This window comes from Salvelinus fontinalis, chromosome 33 (genome assembly GCF_029448725.1).
Source record: "Salvelinus fontinalis isolate EN_2023a chromosome 33, ASM2944872v1, whole genome shotgun sequence".
Lineage (NCBI taxonomy): Eukaryota > Metazoa > Chordata > Actinopteri > Salmoniformes > Salmonidae > Salvelinus > Salvelinus fontinalis.
In genome coordinates, this window is record NC_074697.1 from 50,138,509 (window position 1) to 50,157,555 (window position 19,047).

Here is a 19,047-nt window from a genome sequence, read left to right on the forward strand (position 1 = left end):
TCAATGCGCCTTGTCATCTATTCTACAAGTGTCTGGAATTCTACTGGAGGGGTGCGACTTGCACAAGAAATTCCATCATTTGCTGTTTTGTTGATGGTGGTGGAAAATGCTGTCTCAGGCGCCGCACCAGAATCTCCCATAAGTGTTCAATTGGGTTGAGATCTGGTGACTGAGACACACACACACACGCGCACGCACGCACGGATGCATGCATGCATGCATGCACACACACACACACACACACACACACACACACACACACACACACACACACACACACACACACACACACACACACACACACACACACACACACACACACACACACACACACACACACACACACACACACACACACACACACACACCCTTTAAACCCCCTAATGCTCCTTTGAGACCCCTCTTTCAAAGTCTTCTTCTAGCCATGATAGTAAAAAAAATAATGGGCAACTGGGCATTTTTATACATGACCCTAAGCATGATGGGATGATATTGCTTAATTAACTCAGGAACCACACCTGTGTGGAAGCACCTGTTTTCAACCTACTTTGCGTCCCTCATTTACTCAAGTGTTTCCTTTATTCTGTCAGTTACCGGGAACATTTGAAGTTGATCACTGAGCTTTGATGGAAAGTACAGGAGTTGCAGCGGTGGTGGAATGGATCAAGCATGACGTGTAAAGACCACGATCTCACAATTCAATCCCCAGCCACCATACATGATCACATATAGCATCTTTGTTTAAGATTGACCATCCTAAGGGGCCTCTTGTTTGCCATAGATGCCATTTATGTCCTTATAGGGATGTCGGGATTACTGAATCCACACCAATGCATAAGTCACAGCAGGACGAGAGCTCATTCTTCACATGCGACTCCAGTTAAGGTGTCACATGGGCTGGCCAGCTATGGGTGGTAGCAAAATAGGTACATATGAGGGCAATGCACCCCAACACTTTCCGGATAGCATTAAAGCTGTTGAATGGTCTCCTGACATGTGGCAGTCAAGCTCCATGGTGTCTCTGTCTTTATTAACTGCCAGAAGGGGGACTAATGGTGGAGTGGGCCTATCGAGGACAGTTCTGGGAGATTCAGGGCGGCATTGACATTGGATAGGTTTGTTGGTTCAATGTGGTGAACACCTGCCCGATGAGCTTGTCATCATGGTTGCATCCTCCCCATACACCATAATGTCACCAGGTCAACATTTACAGCAACTCCAGGGCAGACTGGAAGATTCCGAATGGCATTGACATTCATTGGATAGGCACAATTCCTATGACATGTGAAGGCCCACTAAGTTGATGGCATTTCTTGTCAATGAGTGTCAGAAGGTGTTGGTTTATTGTAGTGAACACCTGCCTAATACGATTGTCATCATGTGTGGTTGCATCCACCCGATACACCCAATAATGTCCCCAAGTCAACATATACAGCAGTGGAGGCTCCTCAGAAGAGGAAGTGGAGGACCATCCTCCTCAGTGAATTTCATAAAAATAAAAATTATGAAACATTAAAAAAGTTTGCATTTTTAGATAAAACAATACTAAATATATTCACGTCACCAAATAATTGATTAAAACACACTGTTTTATAATGGTCTACAGTATCCTGAACAGCACTCTGTAGGGTAGCAGCATGGTGTAGCCGGAGCACAGCTAGTTTCTGTCCTCATACTTCAGTACAAAACCTAGGAGGCTTGTGATTCTCACCCCCTGACAACTTCAGGAGGACGTCCTCCAACCTTTCAGAGCTCTTGCAGCATGAACTGACATGTTGAACACCCAATCAAAGGATCAGAGAATGAATCTAGTACTGAAAACAGATGCTACAGCTAGCTAGCACTGCAGTGCATAACATGTGGTGAGTTGAATCAAAGATAGAGAAAGACAAATGAATGAGAAGCAAGAGAAAGCAAGAGAGACAGAGAGCTAGCTATATTTTGTAGTTTTTTTCACTTTCACTTACTTAGCTAGTGAATGGAGGTAGCTAGTTTAGCCTACTCAAACATCAGGCTCAAACAGAGAGGGATGCTATGTTAGCTAGCTGGCTATGGCTATCCAACACTAGAACTCTTCCAAGGCAAGGTAAGCTTTTGGTTTTATTCATTTATTGCCGCCGGGGCCTGCTGGTGTAACTGCTAAACTGCTTGCTGCTGACTGTACACTGTACTGCATGATTGTAGTGGGTTTACTAATGCGTTAGTTCTAGTAGCTATGTTGACTATGACGTTAATATGGTGACATACCTGCATTTGTCTAATAGAAACTCATATTTGCAATGTTGGACTAACGATGACACCCTAGATCAGCTACAGTAGAAGAGCGTGGAAGGCGGTATTGAATGGTTATTTGTATTTATTATGGATCCCCATTAGCTGCTGCCAAAGCAGAAGCTACTCTTCCTGGGGTCCAGCAAAATTAAGCCAGTTTATACAATTTAAAAACATTACAATACATTCACAGCAGATTTCAAGACACATCAAGTGTGTGCCCTCGGGCCACTAATCTACTACCACATATCTACAACACAAAATCACATGTGTGTTTAGTGTGTATGTTATCGTGTGTGTGTATGCATGTATCTGTGTCTGTGTTTGTGTCTCTTCACAGTCCCTGCTGTTCCATAAGGTGTATTTTTGATTTTACTGCTTGCATCAGTTACTTGATGTGGAATAGAGTTCCATGTAATCATGGCTCTATGTAGTACTGTGCGCCTCCCATAGTCTGTTCTTGACTTGGGGACTGTGACGAGACCTCTGGTTGCATGTCTTGTGGGGTATGCATAGGTGTCCGAGTTGTGTGCCAGACAGCTCGGTGCATTCAACATGTCAATACCTCTCATAAAAACAAGTGGTGATGAAGTCAATCTCTCCTCCACTTTGAGCCAGGAGAGATTGACATGTATATTATTAATGTTAAATCTCTGTGTACATCCAAGGGCGAGCCGTGCTGCTCTGTTCTGAGCCAATTGCAATTTTAATTAAGTCCCTCCTTGTGGGACTTGACCACATGACAGTAGTCCAGGTGCGACAAAACTACGGCCTGTAGGACCTGCCTTGTTGATAGTGTTGTTAAGGCAGAGCAGTGCTTGATCATGGACAGACTGCTCCCCATCTTAGCTACTGATGTAACAATATGTTCTGACAATGACAGTTTACAATCTAGGGTTACTCCAAGCAGTTTAGTCACCTCAACTTGCTCAATTTCCACATTATTCATTACAAGATTAAGTTAAGGTTTAGGGTTTAGTGAATGATTTGTCCCAAATACGATGCTTTAAGTTTTTGAAATATTTAGGACTAACTTATTCCTTGTCACCTGTTATGAAACTAACTGCAGCTCTTTGTTAAGTGTTGCAGTCATTTCAGTCGCAGTAGTAGCTGATGTGTATAGTGTTGAGTCATCCGCATACATAGACACACTGGCTTTACTCAAGGCCAGTGCCATGTCATTAGTAAAGATTGAAAAAAGTAAGGGGTCTAGACAGCTGCCCTGGGAATTGAGGATTCTACCTGGATTATGTTGGAGAGGCTTCCATTAAAGAACACTCTCTGTGTTCTGTTGGACAGGTAACTGTTTATCCACAATATTGGGTGGCAGCGTAGCCTAGTGGTTAGAGCTGACAGGGTACAAATCTGTCGTTCTGCTCCTGAACAAGGCAGTTAACCCACTGTTCCTAGGCTTCCAAATTCCTAAGAATTTGTTCTTAACTGACTTGCCTAGTAAAATAAAATAGCCATAACTGTGGCAGTCACAAAATGTTGTCAGCCTGTGATTGGCAAGCAAATAACTGTCGGTCTCACAGTAATTGACCGTTAATTAACATAAACACATTTAGCATCTCCTGGCTTACTCCCCAAGCCACTGATGTAGACCTTTGGAACGTCTACATTTAAAGAGGTCTAATAAATCCATTTAATATAGCCTACACAAATCAATTATTTATTTTAGATAAGTCTAAATAAGCATGATATGAAGAATTCTATTCCGTGTTGAGCGGTTAACAAAAATAGGTATTCCTACATGGTTAATTTAGAGTTATTTATGTAACTTTAGTTGTTCTACGAACGTTGGGCTATATGTTTAGATTTTTAATACATCATAGGGCTGCAATCATGCAACTGGAATGATGATTTGAAAAAAAGTAACTTGAAAGGCATGAGCTCTGCTTAGTTTTTTGCACAGGCTGTACACCAGTCACTCATTCACAATTTGACAAGCAATTGATAATGCCTAGAATTTCACGGTGGCATCCTCTTTGTGTGGCAGTAATGCACCCTAAAAAGAATCCATGTCTTTTGCGGCCAGTGGCAGCTGTGCCCTTCTCCCTGAGTGCTGAGCGCTCCAAATCACCTTTCACACACGGCTCTCCATCACCTGATCGGGTCTTTCTCACAGGCTACAAGTGAAGATGGACACATCGGGAACCAAACTGCGTGTGTCCTTATCCAATTCCGTGGTGCATATTGAATATATTGAAAGAACTGTCCACTTTTACTTTTCGCCAGCCAACAAGACGAGTAGGCATAACGAACAACAAAAGCACTAGCCTATGTCAATCTACTATCCCCCATAGTACAAAAGTCGACCTATTCTATTCTGTGCGAGGAATACATATTAAAAACATAGTCTGGGACAGTTGTGGGATGCGATAAATCCCAAATTAATACAACCAATAGAATCAAAAAAACGTGTTCACGCAATGTAACTGACGCAACAGATCAGGATGTTTATGTTTAGTTTACAACGCCATGGTAAAAACTGTATAAACTGGGTGGTTCGAGCCCTGAATGTTGATTGGCTGACCACTGGTATGACAAGCATTTATTTGTACTGCTCTAGTTACATAAGTAACCAGTTTCTGATAGAAATAAGATGTAAGCCATGCATAAATTAATAAAGGGCATGTCACCCGAAACTTTTCTTTGGTAATACAAATAAGAGTTTATCAAAGAACTGACCCACTGAAATTCAATTATTTTATCTTTATTTCACAAATTAGACAGGTACATTATTCTGTTGATTTCAAGAACCGTCATCGGGCACAGCTAACTGTTGATTGGCTGCATTAGTCAGGTGTAAGTTGGCGGTGTGACGTGATTGGCATCATCGTGTCAAAAGGTGGTCGGTTTTTTCTTCCCTCAGCAGGAAGTGAAGCCCTTCCAGTAGAAGTTCTTGCAGCCGGCTTTGCGCTCGCGGGGGGGCAGGTTGTTGGGGCTTCCCACTGAGCGCTCCAGCTCCATACGCAGGTCGTCTTTGGCCTCCGCTGGGAACACCTCACTTTCCTGGACCTCAGGCAAAGACAGTTGGGATAGAATGTCCTCCACCGCTCGCTTACTCCACTCCTACATGCAGGAAAGACACACATACTTTGGGAGAATATAAACACACACATATACACATCGGCACAAGCCAATATCAACAACAGCAAACACAAACCTACACGCTATACACAAGCAATCTCATGTGTGAGCACAAACACAGACACACACACATGTAATCCCCTCCACATTAAGGCAGTGAGTGTTAGTTTTCATGTCTCATTATGGCCCCGATTCCGACCTCAGTTAAGCGCTGGTTTTTATGCACTTTTCTCTATGTGCGTATTCTGACCTTGAATTGAAGCATGTGAATAGCATGATATTCACCTGCTATTCATTCGAAGTGGAGAACTAAGAAAAGAAGGTGTGGTGGAGGTGCATCTGGTGGTGGAGGGGTGGATGAATAAGGTGGAGGATCTATTTACCTTTTTCGGATAGAAATAACAGTGTTCTCCAAGCACTGTAATTTATCAATGGATTAGATCTATTGATAAGAGCTAGGTAAATGAGTAATCTGTCTGGAAAAGGGGATTGTACATACACATAGCAATTGTTTTAGATGATTGTTCCTTAAGATCCCTGGGGACGAATGTGAAACCAGCCATATGGAAGAAAAGTTCAAATCATAACATGACATGGCCCGTTTTCCACAGTGAAATAGGCTTTAAATATGATTATTCAAAATTGTAATTGTTTGCCCTCACAATTTGCATGAATGAAAATGGGGCACCCAAGCTATAGGGCTGAACCTGCCAAGTTTATGTATGCGCTTCAGCTTGTTTTAATTATAGCCATTGCCCAGGCTTTTCCGATTTATTTTACAATTTGTACCATGTTAAATATTAGCTGCTATCGGGAGCCACCATCAGTAATACCCACATACATTTATAACTGTCACTTTAGCGTTTTCTTCAATTTGTAGCTTACATTGTGTATCATTCCATTCCGTTTACCTTTCTTTCTGTTATGGCTGTGTAAGTTGTTCGTGAGGGTGGCAAGCATAAGTGGATCATATTAGGCTAACGTTGTGCAATCATTTGGGACATGCAGCTTATTTGAATCATTATGGAACTCAGACCACATGTAGCACGGTTAAACCTGGAGCCTGGCGCACATCTAACAACGACTGGACCGCTGTCATACAGTTCCATGATTAGTGAGAACTAGGACTATTGTTCAACCCCTATTGTACACTTTTTTCCACCTTCCAAAATTTCATACATTTTATTTAAATATGACAACATTCAGGATGAATCAAACCACTGTATTTTTTTATTAATCTATATATTTTGTGCGTAAATGCTCTACAAATAATTTTTTCCACAAAAAAAATAAAAATGATTTAGACATACTTTCCTAACCCTGAAGAGTATTTTTTAATCTACCAGCTGGTGCTGAAACTGAGACGAAGATGCTTAGATTCTAAACCCGTTCTCACAATGTACTCTATTGAGTCTGTCAACAAAATTATCATTAAAGGTACACCGTATTTAAAGGGATGCCTGAAGATAAATATACTGAACATCTGTTGGCCAGCAAGTGAGAGGGTTTTCAGCGGTTGAATTACATTTATTCAGAGTGCGCAAGGTAGTTAAAACAAATAAAATAGTAGCCACACCTGCAGGGCACATTACGCAACTGAATAAGGTAAGTCTGAAAACCAAATACTTAGACGTGCGTAGGATAGGCTCATGTTCCTAAATTGGAATCAGCCCTATCTGCACAGAGAACGAAAGCCTTGCTGTAGCACACTCTGATCCAGCCAACTGATTGACTAGACGATGGAGACGGAGATAGGAGGAGAAAGACTTGTTTTCCCATCAACAGATAATTGACAACAGATAACTGTTGTGTGTACAAAAACACAACGGAACAAACAGTTCCGGTGACTTTTTTCAAGTTTGGTAGAAAACATTTGGTTTGTAAAACGAGAAACTTTCTAGGTGAGGTTGCTGCAATGTGCACTGTCTGGGTGAGCTGTCAATGACCTTAACATGTGAGTCATTAGTATGAGAAAGTGGCACTCAGACGGACGTGGTTGTCAGTCATAGGAGGGAATGATGGAAATCTCCTTCTTGAGAAATATCTTTTTTTATTGGAGTTCACACCCCTATTACGTGTAACAACTGCATTTTCACCGTGTCTTCTATCCAGATGGATGTGTATGTGACACAGAATTAATTAAGAGACACAAACTCCCTACTGGGCACACCAGATCATTTCAACTTGGATAATTGGGTAATTGAGACGGTGATCAATGAGATTACGACCTACATTCACTCACTCAAAAGGCCAAAATGTGTTGAATTTCCAATGTATTAACACTATGCTTTAAACCATTTAAAAGCACACCAAATTCCAATGGAAAAACAATGTCTGGTTTTTGGTTTGGTTGTCACCTAAGTGTCTATAACTGCTCTTTCAATCATTTACAAGCACAGCAAAGTTCAAATGGGAATACAATGTCAGAAATGTTTATTTATACGTCAGATGAATGTATCACTGTGCTTCGTCTAATACCAGAACCAAATGACCTGGATTGCAGTTGAGATTACATTAAAAGTACATGGTGCAAGTAAGTGATCAATGCCGTTCTAGATTCTGCGCAGAACATTATAGCAATTTGTTTTAGCAAAATCTCCACAGACCTGCGAAGACCTATGCATGCTATCTTGAACATGCATGCTTTATATGATTACATAGATATTTATTGCTACAGTAAACCTCAAAATGTGGCCATGGATGTTTTACTCATGTTAAGGTTAAATGTTACATTAGTTTGTAAGACAGCCTTAACTTTAGGCTATTCACTGTACTACAAAAGTAATACTGAATTGTGTTTGTTTGAAAATGCAACAAAATACAATTTAAAAGGAGATCTGAGCCACTGGTTTAATCAAATTCTTCAAATTGGAGATGTAAATTCAACATATAATTTGTTAACAAGTTAATAGGCTGTCTATTGTATTTCAAAAGTGATATTGAATTGTGTTTGGTTGTCAACACAACCAAATATCAACATTTGAAGGAGATGCTTATTCTGCTTGGATAGTTCCACCTGTGCCACAGACTTAGTATGGCTTTCACTCCAGTTTGTCTACAAATTAATAATTGATATGTTGGATTCACATCTCCATCTCAACCAAAAAATTTAACTTAAAGAATATGACTAAATCAAATCAAATTTTAAATGCAATTTAAATAACATTTCATTTGATATAGTCCTATTATGTAATATTGATGTGCATGGCACAAATGAAACTATGCAAGCAGAAGAAACCTCTCCTTCAAATGTTGATATTTGGTTGTTTTGGCAACCAAACACAAATCAATATCACTAAATATCATTACATTAGAAATCAACCAGAGCTTGAAACCCTAGGCCTATTGGATTGTCTATTTTAAGTTGAATTCTACGTTGAATTGAAACAATAGCTGTTGATTACTTTTCAAATGCTACATAAGCCTAAATAGCATCATTAATGATATGAGTGATAAAGTACGGTCACATTTCATTTGCTCTGTTCAACCTACCCTTTGGAATGTCTTCGATAGCAACAGTGAATCTATTTCGTTTTTATGTAGAGATCTTTCAACAGACATTCTCACGATAGCACACTGGTAATTGTGTGACAAATATCCTCACTTAGCAGGGCTGGGCTTGGTTAAAACCCTGGATGGGAGACCAAAAGATAGCTGTAGATAAATACATTCTCCAGTAGGAGATGTTGCCAAGCCTGTTATTTTTTCTTCTGATAGTGGGTATAATGTTGAAGATGTTGTTTTAAAGGTACAAATTCAACATATTTTATACAAGGTGTGTCTATGTTGAAATTTGGTTGCCATGATGACATAATCCTGTGGTTGAAATATCACCCTCAAAATAAGTTTACGCTGACTTTACAAAAAATCCAATGCATTTTCCCATGTAAATTCCACATCACAAGACATTGACAAATGACATTGAAACAACGTTTATGCCTAGTGGGTCCTACTAGAGAATGTGTTGGCTCTGTCTACCAACAAGGACCTTAACCAAACCGTTCCAAATCATGTCTTCAACACAAGAATGAGAGAAAATACTTACGGGGTGGGAGTTCTGTATACAATAACAGTATATAACTAAAACAGCACTTCTACTGGATATAACTGTCAGACCCCGTTCATGCTTGCATGTTTTGGCATGACAACTGAAGTTATTACTTGTAGTCCAGGAGTAATCAAATCTCAGCCTGGAGGTCCTGAGTACTGCTGGTGTTCTGTTCAACCTGATAATTATTTGCACCCGCCTTGTGTCCCAAGTCTAAATCAGTCCTTGTTAAGAGAGGAATAATGAAAAACAGTGGAACTGATTTGAGGTCCAGATTAGAATTTGCCAGTCCATTGTTGCCAGATTAAAGAGGTACACCAGACCTGTCAGTTGTAGTGAGTCTATGCCCTAGTATGTGTATAGTATGTGTCTGAGTATGTGATAACCTGAGCACAGACTGTTTAACTGAATTCCATTGTGGGTAGGTGTGTAAGTCTGTTCCACTGTGAAGCAAAGGGCAGTGTACTGTATGTTAGTCAGTGTGGACTATGCTGTACCTGTTTTACTAATGACACATTCTCATGTTCTCATAGTGTCATTAGTGGTGTTCCTGAAAAGTTGTGTGAGTTGTACCCTACTGTACGCATTTTTTTGTGTCATGACCCAAGCAGTGCATGCTATCTGCGTGAACATGCCATTGGCTTCTCACCTCACCTGAATAGTGTAATCTTGTGAGTGCAATAACGTTAACTGTCCTGTTTATTCCTGTATGGACCTCATCCTTTTTTTGAGCCCTCTTTGTTTGGTATGTGTGTGCCACAGGAAGCTGCTGAGGGGAGTGAATGGAATGGTATCAAACGCATGGAAACAATGTGTTTGATACCGTTCCATTTATGCCATTGCAGACATTACTATGAGCCCGTTCTCCCCAATTAAGGTGTCACCAGCCGCCTGCGGTGTGTGCCAGTGCCGTAGGCTGCATACCTGTGTGGCAATGCCAGCGGCACGGGCCCTCTGAAGGAGTCTGCGGCTGCGGAGGTCCAGGTCGGGCTGCGAGGCGGCTCCTTGGCTGCAAATGGCCAGAGCCAAACCCAGCAGGGCCAGGGCACAGTGGATTCGGCAGACCTTCATCTCCAACAGAGCTGGGTTTTGTTTGCAGGGATGAGACGCGGTGAGACGAGCTGAGCTGGACCGGGCTATGCTGGATCTGGATCAGTCGGTAGGGAGCAGGCCTGGTTCTGTTGATGGGAGTGCTGTGGGGCTCTTATAAAGAGCTCGCCCTCTCAGCTCATCATTCTGCTTCCTGGGTTGAGTGACAAGTGGCCTGTCAGGGCGTGGGGGGCTGTCAGGGCGTGGGGGGGCTGCCCGGCGATGATGGAATTCAGTGTTGTAAACCACTTAGAAGCACTGGCTGCTTTCTTTTCGTCACAAAGGCAGCTCCTCTGAGACGTATTGATTTAATATGGAGGCGCGACAATAAAACAGTTAGCCAATATGGATTCAGCACACACGGCTAATCTAAGTCAAATACAACCAGAAAATGTCTGCTTCATAAAAGCCTTTATAAACAGGAAGCAGGAGTCATCACTTAACTTTAAAATATTGAACTTAAGTGATGACGTCACGGAAGACTGCCAAACAAAAGATTCCTCTAACAGATTTTTGGTGGGTTAATTACCAACACATATTGCCACCGTGGGATCAACTGATTAGGCTTTGTTTACATACAATATCAACATTATAAATTTAGTTTGCAATGGTTAACACAGTTTCCAAGAATTACGAGGTAAAAATGGTATAAACCATACCGTTGCACTTGCATACAGTATTGTGGATATGTATTTTGTCGAAGTGTGATTTGCATATTTGTAAAAGCCTATTCTGAAAGGAATCATAGACTGCGTGCTGTCTGTCTGATATCCCTCAGATAGCATTACATGGAATGTCTTGGAATGAAACCAGATGTTTGATACCACAGACTCAATCGAATTAATAGCATACATATTTTTCTACAAGAGTTATTTCAGTTTACGCTGAAATATCTGCTTATTTGCACAAAAGGCTGCATCATACTGTAGATATTGCTACTGTGTAACATTTTACTGTAACTCTTCACTGCTCCCCTGTGGCCATGGATTACAGATATAAACTACAATAAGCTTTGCCGGACGTTGTCAATGCAATTTTAACCCTCATCCCCAGGCTTAATTGCAGCTGGTGGATGACATTATTGCAATTTTGATCAGGATAAAAACACAATAGTATACTTCTTCATAAAAACTCTTTGAATGTCAACAATATAAACTAGCAGGGAAAAATGAACACTCATTTATTACAATTAAATATTGTCATGCCTACTTACATTTCTCTACCTGTGTTACAACTACACTATTGAGCTTGGAAATTACAGGTGAACTGTACAGCTGTATGACTAATGGTATAGCAGAGCTTGAGGCTTGTTAAAAGGATATGTAAATTACATTGATGGGTTGCAGCATTTCAATGGCACAGAACATTTGCATCGGACGCACATGCACGCGCACACACACGCACGCTCGCACTGTGGCGGAAGAATCAAAATTAGTTAGGTAACATAGATAATTAAGATGTCTTATCTGCATAATATGCTTATATGATATACTTGTTATTAGAATGTGTCCCTTTTGGACTCTGGTGTTGGCAGTTGCACTTCCTCCCTCAGCTGGGGCTCAGTCACCTGGTACCCAGAGAGGGGAGAAGTCAGGCTTGTCTTTCACAAGTCGCTGGTGCTAGGCAGAAATCATTTCCACCACAGCACGCAAGCATGCACATAAACACACAGACAGGTGTGATGAACCCGGACAGATCCCATTCTGAACTGTTTCAGGTCATTAGAACCATTGAGGGGAAACCATTGGGCATGCAATGCTTCAGACCCTTATTTGTTTAATACATGTGGCTGCTGCTTGCAATTCAGAATAACAAGAGCGGCCTTCGAGTTAATTTCCATGGGCAGTTATACATGGCAGTTTAAGTTATCATACCCCTATGCTTCTGGCTGAGATAAATTAAGATGATACAGTAGATGGTATACACAGTAGCATGGCAGAAAGTTAAGTAATTCCTTTACTTTTGCGTTAATTTAGCACCTCCTGGAACAGAAAACCATTCAACTCAAGGCTGACATTCACCACACAGAAATTAGCATCGGAACACAATGTTAATGAAGTACATAGGTTATACAAAAGAGTGCAACAGTGTCCACTAATTCATCAAGGCAACACTTTTTTGGGTATTTCTCTGAATAGCTTTGGTTTGTGTCAAGTACAGTACAATATTTTGTTTGAAAAGCAAAGGAAGCACTTGGTACACTATGTCAGTTACAAGGCTGGAGGCAAGGCACAACAATGGAACGCTTCAAGGAAACCAAGGTGATATTATTGTACAGATAAAAGGGAAATGAATAGCCTACTCACGTTGGTATTAAATGTGATCAACACAGTGGCCATGGTTCCATTGGAAAGAATACATAGAACGAGTCAAAACTGAAGTTTATGCAACACGCCAATGGACAGTGAAATCATGATAACTGTATCTCTCCATATAAATACTACACTTAAGCTCAATCTTTTTAAAGGGCCAAGTTGAGAGCATGTTAACAAATGCTTAATCATATTATTCCATATCTCCCTGACAAAGGGATTATTACAACATAATTGCTCTATGTCCATCGTGGCTATACAGCAGTATTCAACCAACTACAGTGTTTAGAAATGTACGATAAAGTTACTTCTAATGAAATCAGATCTAGTGATATGAGCGACACATTTCATTGCTAAATGCTTTTTTGGTAATACTTTACTCCTGTCGGTATAATGCATTATGACTTGTTATAAGCATGTATTGGCTGTCAATCTTTCAGACAGATACATCTGTTCAATCTTTCTATGTGACTCAAACATATTGTTAATAACTCAGGATCACTGAGATGCTACTAAGATGTTGCTAGAGTATCATATGTTTTTTTATGACAGTGCATTATACTCGCTGGCTTGAAGTGAAATGATCACGCTTTTTCCCTCCGAAACTCAATTGCAGATATCAAAACTGATCCTAGTTCAGCTGTCTGGCCTTAATGGCTAATCTGTAACTGACTGATCGTCTTCTTTCATCCCCCTAATGGTTAAGATTAGCTTTGGGGGTAAGGTACCCCCAATAAGGTACCAATCTTCTACCAGATTGCTAGCATACTCATAGCACCCAACGGACAACATAACATTCAACCAACAAACAGGCCAACAGGTAACTGGCCCGATAGTTAAAGTGAAATTCCACCGCTTTTTAAACTTATATTCATTATTTACAACACCATTATTGCTTTTTACTGTTGATGACATCATCACGTGGCACTTTCTTAGGACCTTTTCTTCTCATCTTTTAACAGACCGTAAAACGTGCCGTTTGCACATATGCGGTACGGCGCTGGAGATAACGAATATGAGGTTTAAAAGTGGTGGAATTCAATCTTCAACTTTTCATTCAAATGTGTATCCTGTGATGAGAAAAAGTTGTTTCTGCCCAGCCAAAATGTGTTCAGTCAGCATGCTGTAGGTGATGGAGCAGTAGTAGCAGTAAGGAAAAAGAGAGGCTATGCACACTGCAAAACATCTCTGGATTCAGTGGGAAATTCATATTTTTACTTGACTAAATGCAAAAGATGATCACTCTTTTTAAAAGCATGTTTCACTTTTGCACCATGACTTTTGCATTATTTTAGATCAGTTTTTTGTGTGTGTGCGTATTTTACTTTTGCACAATACATTTAGTATTATTTTTGACTTTTTGTGTGAAGACAGCATTCCTCCTTCTTGTTACATAGCATCCAACAAGAGCGATCAGGCAGTCAGGAACTTTGTCAGGCAGTTAACTTTCCATTCAAATGTATCAAAAAGACTGGGGCCTAGATTCAATCAGTTCAGCGTTAACCCACAATATTCAACAACTGCATAGCATATAATTTGTTTTGTTTAGCGCCGTGCCGGTGGTGTAATTGCATTAGAGCTGTCAAATCCACAAGCTGCTCCCAGCTTTATACACCAAGTCGCATTAGTAAAAATCCCATGCCATTACAAGTTCAAACACTGGAATGTGTGAATCCAGACCTTGATAAGGCTGATATATATCCTTATTATTTTGTTGAATGATTTTTGAGTGTCATTATTTATATACAGTCAGGTATAAGTATTTTGACAGTGACACAGTTTGCATCATTTTGGCCTCTGTACGCCACCTCAATGGATTTGAAAGGAAACAATCAAGATCTGCTTTAAGTGTAGTCTTTCATCTTTAGTTTAAGGGTTTTGTCAAAATTACTGTATGAACCGTGTAGGAATTACAACCATTTTTATACATAGCCCCCCAATTTTAGGGGTTCAAAAGTAATTGGACAAACTAACAATCATAAATTAAATTGCGTGTTTTAATACTTGGTTGCAAATCCTTTGCGGTCAATGACTGCATGCAGTCTGGAATCCATAGACATCACTAGATGCTGGGTTTCTTCCGTGGTGATGCTCTGCCAGGCCTTTACTGTCTCCAGTTCCTGCTTGTTCTTGGGGCGTTTTGCCTTCAGCAAGTCACATGCATGCTCAATTGGATTCAGGTCAGGTGATTGACTTGGCCATTGCAGAACATTCCACTTCTTTGACTTAAGCAACCCCAAACTTTTTTTTCCGCAGTATGCTTCGGGTCATTGTCCATCTGCACTGTGAAGCGCCGTCCAATGAGTTTTGAAGCATTTTGCTGAATCTGAGCAGATAATATAGCCCTAAACACTTCAGAATTCCACCACTGCTACTGACATCACACTGCTTGATTAGCGAGAACCACTCCCTCCTGATATGTCTCACACTGAGGCTCAAACCCATGACCTCTGCTTTGCTAGCACATGTGACAACGTATTAACTTTTGGAGCTATCAAAAAATATTAATTTGATAGTGCCATCGGCTCCAACGCAGTTACACCTCCGTCATCGCATGATTATGCTAAGCAGTTGTCGGTTATCACGGCTTGATCACGGCTTGATCACGGCTTAATGCTGAACTGATTGAATCTAGCCCTGGATCACACTGACCATCTACCATAAAACAGTCCAGTGGTTTAACAATACAAACAAAATACAGACAAACCGTAAAAGTGAGAACAAAACGTCAGACTGAGCAGAGGCCACTACTGGGTTGCATCTCAATAGTATTTCCTAGTTTCCTTGTGCGCTCTCCTTCTGTCCTTCCCTTGCTGAAAACGTCAAAGTGAGGCGAGGAGAGGACTGGAGGGGAGGAAACATGGAAACGAGGATCAGCACTTGTAAGAGTTGAGACATCCTTTGGTCTCCCAGGAAGCACCATGATTGAAATGCAAGAATTAATCAGTCTCTTTGTTGCCCTACAGTGGCTGATGGCGGGAGGTGCATCTCCAGTTCATTCCCCATCAGTTCTTTAGCACTTAGAGCCGCTGCCACTGCTTCATACAGACCTGACAACGACTGACTATACTACCCGGGCAGTCTCCCTTCACTGTCTGAGGCCTGGGTTTACTGCGGGAGGAAGAAGTGTGAGCATACGTCAGACCAAATTTCAGCAATGCATTGATGAGTACTCTGCTGCGATGTTGCAGCTGTATGCACAAAGTCACTTATATAATTGTTGAACTAACTGAGACATGGTTTTCCGTCTGCATACGGCACTCACTAGAGTACTCGATAAAGTGAAAAGTTTGGGTAAATGTGCACTGTATAATGAATGACTATGCTTGTTATACCTGAACATGTTTTCGGGGTCCAGGGAGGCCAGCCAGTAACTGTAGGAGTCCGTGTAGTAGTTGCATGTCCCTCGCCCATGGCACTCAATGAAGGGAATCTTCCGGAACTCTTCTAGGCAGGAGCCCGGAGAGGCCAGGGGCTGGCCAGAGCCCTCCGCTCCAGCCCCTGTTTGCTGTGAACAGACATGACATATATTACATGATATGATATAGGACAGAATGTCATCTTCAGCACTAGAGCTCTATTACCTGCAAACAAAGGCTCTGAAAATCATTGTGGACATAAGCCACCCTATAGACATTTGTGGATAACATTTGCAGAGACACTAGTCTAAGAACGGAGGATCTTGCAGTGTCCATGAAGAACGGAAGATGGACATTGGTCTTCTGCTGTGCCCAGCCCCTCTGATATACACACACACATATTTGGGGCTCGATTCATTCTATATCTCTGAAGCGTTACAGATTGCGCGATCGAAATTTAAAGGTGATTTCCAATTGAGCCCGACATATGCGGCATTTCTTGTGAATGCAGTCTCCGCTAGTGTGGGAACATTGCCTTTCAATTTTAATCATGCTGTAAATCCGAACTTTAGCACTACGGATTGAATCCAGCCCTTGGTTGAAGAGGTTGGAGTAGTAGCGCTCGCTGAGCAGTTTAGGGGTTAAGTGCCTTGCTCACGGGTACAACGGCAGGTGATGGCATCTAGGACACTGATGGCAGCAACCCTCCGGCCCCCTCTCAAACTGATTTTTCCCTATCAGACATGAGATTCAAACCAGCAACCCACTTCTCTGGCCTCTATATTGCTATGGCATTGCGTCACCATAAGCAAGTAAGCATAGTTTTCAGTTACTAATTAACCGCCATTATACTATGGCCTAGATTTCTTCCTGGCCTTGAGGTTTTGCTGATCAGGTAAAAATTCTGTTCAGGTACAAATGTACTTGCATTCCATTCAGCTACTGAATTAACCCATCCATACATGTGTTCCTCTTTCTCAGACTGTAGTTCCTACCATGACAAAAGAGTAGCCAGCCCAGAGAGAGAGCCAGCCCCGTGGACAAACAGGGATCTGGTTGGTCTGACTGTGAACAGCGATGATGTTTGCTTTGGTCTCACACACTGCACACCTGAAAGAGAGGGAGAGACCACAAGGTTATCATACGGTGCAAATACGCTTTGATTGATTGATTGCTTTTATTTGCCAGTTTAAAAAAAGACATACTGTATACACAGTACATACATCGGTTCATAAACAGACATCACATTGACTCTGAAGAGCATGCTTGGGCAGACAAGGAAACTTGTCATGCCAGCATAATTGTCAATGACATTTAAATCAATTCAGTTTTGCAAAATTCCGTGAACTTTTAAAAAAATTCCCAGGTTTTCAAAAAATCCTGGTTGGAAGATTCCGGACTATTCCAACTTGGATTTCTGGATATTGGAAAACGTGAACAGATTTTTGCAACCCTAATTCAATTCAACACATCCCCTCAGGGTCATTTTACCCAGCAGAGTTGGGATTTCCCATATTTACTCATGGAGTGACAATCAAGTTGCTCCCTGTGTTATGTCTAGGACAATCTGTTCAAACCAGTGTATACTAGAGCAGCACCTGCTGACATAGCTCTCCAGTGAGTCACCAGAGATGAGAGCCATGTCGCTTGGCATGGCCTCATCCGTGGACAGCCAGTAGGAGTAGTCGTTACGGGAGGCGTAGCGGCACGTGCTGTCCGTGTTGCAGAATAAGAAGGGCATGGTAGAGAAACGAGGCAGACAGCTTCCCAGTGTACCTGGACAGCGGGCAAAGCAGAGAAATAGAATCAATGTATTTCTATTGCGCAGAAGGCAGCATATCCAGGAGACGGAACCGTTGCTCTGTTATCAAACAGAACGGAGACTGTGTGTCTGTCTTTGTGTTATATAGTGTATGTTCATGAATAGCTGTGTGTGTGTGTGTGTGTGTGTGTGTGTGTGTGTGTGTGTGTGTGTGTGTGTGTGTGTGTGTGTGTGTGTGTGTGTGTGTGTGTGTGTGCGTGTGCGTGAATGTGTATGTATATGTATTTATTTATATGTGCATCCATGCATGGATGCGCTTGCACGTGTGTGTGTACTCATACCCAGATCCTGGCCATGACCTCTGTTGTTGCCGTTGATGAAGAGGAGGGAGTATCCGGAGTAGATGAAGTTGCTGCCCCCTGGGCACTGGGGCACGTTCTGCCTCTGGCTGTGACGGGTGAATAGGAAACCGTCCTCTATTGGCCCGGAAAAGTAAGGACCTGGAGAGCCCCGGGGGCCTTTGGCTCCTGGAGTCCCCTGCTCACCTTGGATACCTGAGGAAACAATCCCATGGACTTAGTCTCTTTTCACAGACACTTTTGGGCACTCTGCAATTGAGACATTCAGGGATAATAAGTAAGATTCCATGTATGGATGAGGAGCCTCTGGTACACAGAGCCTTCGGAAAGTATTTAGACCCGTTGACTTTTTCCACATTTTTGAGATGTTTCTACAACTTGATTGGAGTCCACCTGTGGTAAATTCAATTGATTGGACATGATTTGGAAAGGCGCACAGCTGTCTATATATAAGGTCCCACAATTCAGAGTGCATGTCAGTGGTCAAAGGAATTGACTGTAGAGCTCCGATACAAGATTGTGTCGTGGCACAGATCTGGGGAAGGGTACCAAAACATTTCTGCAGCATTGAAGGTCCCCAAGAACACAAAGTTTGGAACCACCATGACTCTTCCTAGAGCTGGCCGCCCGGCCAAACTGAGCAATCGGGGGAGAAGGGCCTTGGTCAGGGAGGTGACCAAGTACCTGATGGTCACTCTGACAGAGCTCTAGAGTTCCTCTGTGGAGATGGAAGAACCTTCAAGAAGAACAACCA

The 19,047-nt window shown here is 41.7% G+C and overlaps 2 protein-coding genes across 2 annotated transcripts in view; both read right to left on the reverse strand.

Moving 5' to 3' along the window:
* Positions 1–5,013: 5,013 nt before the first annotated feature.
* LOC129831560 (somatostatin-2-like) lies at positions 5,014–10,675 on the reverse strand. The gene is made up of 2 exons (XM_055894921.1): positions 10,337–10,675; positions 5,014–5,346 (listed from the first exon to the last, which is right to left on the reverse strand). Exons 1-2 carry the CDS (start codon positions 10,481–10,483, stop codon positions 5,143–5,145), a joined length of 351 nt encoding a protein of 116 aa, XP_055750896.1. The 5' UTR covers positions 10,484–10,675; the 3' UTR covers positions 5,014–5,142.
* Positions 10,676–11,664: 989 nt separating this feature from the next.
* col4a3 (collagen, type IV, alpha 3) overlaps positions 11,665–19,047 on the reverse strand; it is a 120,405-nt gene continuing 113,022 nt past the window's right edge. The window contains exons 48-52 of the mRNA XM_055896596.1: positions 18,276–18,488; positions 17,771–17,948; positions 17,168–17,282; positions 16,149–16,321; positions 11,665–15,924 (exon numbers count right to left, since the gene is read on the reverse strand). Of these exons, the coding sequence (XP_055752571.1) occupies positions 15,834–15,924; positions 16,149–16,321; positions 17,168–17,282; positions 17,771–17,948; positions 18,276–18,488 (770 nt within the window). The 3' untranslated portion in view covers positions 11,665–15,833. The remainder of the gene's footprint in view (positions 15,925–16,148; positions 16,322–17,167; positions 17,283–17,770; positions 17,949–18,275; positions 18,489–19,047) is intronic.